At 45.7% G+C, this 1,778-nt stretch overlaps 1 protein-coding gene across 1 annotated transcript in view; it reads right to left on the minus strand.

Moving 5' to 3' along the window:
• Positions 1 to 1,126: 1,126 nt before the first annotated feature.
• The window catches only part of vps45 (vacuolar protein sorting 45 homolog), a 12,500-nt gene continuing 11,848 nt past the window's right edge, over positions 1,127 to 1,778 (minus strand). The window contains exon 13 of the mRNA XM_005754129.1: positions 1,127 to 1,201. Within this exon, the coding sequence (XP_005754186.1) occupies positions 1,127 to 1,201 (75 nt within the window). The remainder of the gene's footprint in view (positions 1,202 to 1,778) is intronic.

The raw sequence follows: 1,778 nt of genomic DNA on the forward strand, positions 1-1,778 counted from the left end.
AACAGTTTGGACAGATTCAGGATATTCAAGGATTCTATCCACTTCCAGAAGAGTCCATGTTCTCTGTTCTCGTACCGATGGACTTGCATCAGTCTGCAAAGCTGGACACAGAGCATGGCAAAGATTGGGTTAGGCTGAAACTGAATAACCTTTATTTTGTTTCCACAAAGTGCTTTTCCAATGTTTTCCTTATTCATGTGTCCTATTTGATAGTAGAGAGATTTGTGCTGTAGGTCACAGGCTCTGTTTTTACTGCTACAGCTCCTGGGTGCGTCCTGGCCTCCTTCCACCTAACCTAGGAGGCATCCTGGTGCCTGAACCACCTCATCAGGCTCCTTGTGTTTGGTGTGGCAGTGCTCAGAGTCTCTCCAGAACCACTGAGATCTGTCCTCTAAGGAGACACTGAAGATCCATGTCCAACGTCATCTTAACAGAGACACCGTTTGTGTGAACATTTTTATTTATTAGTGCTTTGAAACTTGAAACAACCACAGTCAGCCACACAGACACTTTAAAGGGACGTTCCACAAAATGTAAGTCCAGCAGCAGCGTTACTGACTGATGGTCCAATGAGCTTCGTCTGACATTTACAGCAAAGGTAAGCAGTGGGGCTACGATCAGGGCTTTTGAAGGTGAAACACTGTATGAGAGCAAAGCTGTAAGTGAATGTGTGACGTTTGCTGAGTCTCTGAGCACTCGTCTCACAGCCGGCTGCAGACCAGCGATGTTAGTCCAGGTCAGACGATAGCTTGTAGTCTGTTATATGAATTGTCTGCCTCTCATTTTTATGTCATTTTGCCTGCTGTCAGTGGCTCCGAGGGGCCACAGTGGTCGTTTCAGTAACAGTGTGAGGCTGAGGACAAGCCAGACGTCCTGGATTCTGTATTTTAACACACACGAAGGGGAAAACCTTTGAAATCTTTTCATTTTAAAAGACAATATCTACACTAAAGCGGAGTCCAGTCTGAGCCGTGCTGTGCAGCGGCTCTGCTGTCAGTTACAGTTATTGTTTCTAATGTCACAGGGACGGTCTGATGATGTCCAACATTTCAAACAAACAGACGGAGGGAACGATGCTGCTCATCACACAAGAGCTGGAGGAGAGGAAGAAGCTTAGCGCCTGCTGCTATGGAAACCACCTCCGTGTGCTCGGCTGCTGCTGCTGCTGGGACCTGTCGCCGACATCACTTCCTCCAGAAAACTGATGGACAAAGACAGAAAGATACAGATGGAGGTAAAGACAGCTGAAGTGGAGAAAATCATAAAAAGTGAAAACGACGATGGCGTCACTTTTGGCGAGCTCTTGTTTCCCCACAGACGTTTGGATTGCTGTGAAAAAAACAAAACATTCTCTGTGGGAAGTAGATTTACATGGTTCATTTACCGTGAATCCTTTGGCCTAAAAATAGTTTTCAAACTTCCAGGAGAACTAAAGCTGTGAACAGAACATGAAGAAACTTTGAATTTATCTCAAGCCAAAAACCAACAAGTCTGGATGTTTCTGATGTTCTCAGCTGGAACAACACGACACTGTGACGTCTACGAATCGACGATTCGTTAAGATCCTTCCTTATAATGGAAATACGCTGCACCCTGCCAAAATGAAAGTTGGAGTTCCTCAGGGATCGATTGTGGGTCCAAAGAATCTCAGCATTTCAGCTACTGCCATCTTCATCTGGAAACGAACTGTTAGTGACGCAGAAAACCAGGTGACTGAGTGCTGAGAGATCACGGAGCCTTCATCGGTTTATCAGCAGGAGTCGAACCAAACAGTACAG

This window comes from Pundamilia nyererei, unplaced genomic scaffold (assembly GCF_000239375.1).
Source record: "Pundamilia nyererei isolate P.nyererei 1_Seehausen unplaced genomic scaffold, PunNye1.0 scaffold00509, whole genome shotgun sequence".
In the NCBI taxonomy this organism is placed as follows: Eukaryota; Metazoa; Chordata; class Actinopteri; order Cichliformes; family Cichlidae; genus Pundamilia; species Pundamilia nyererei.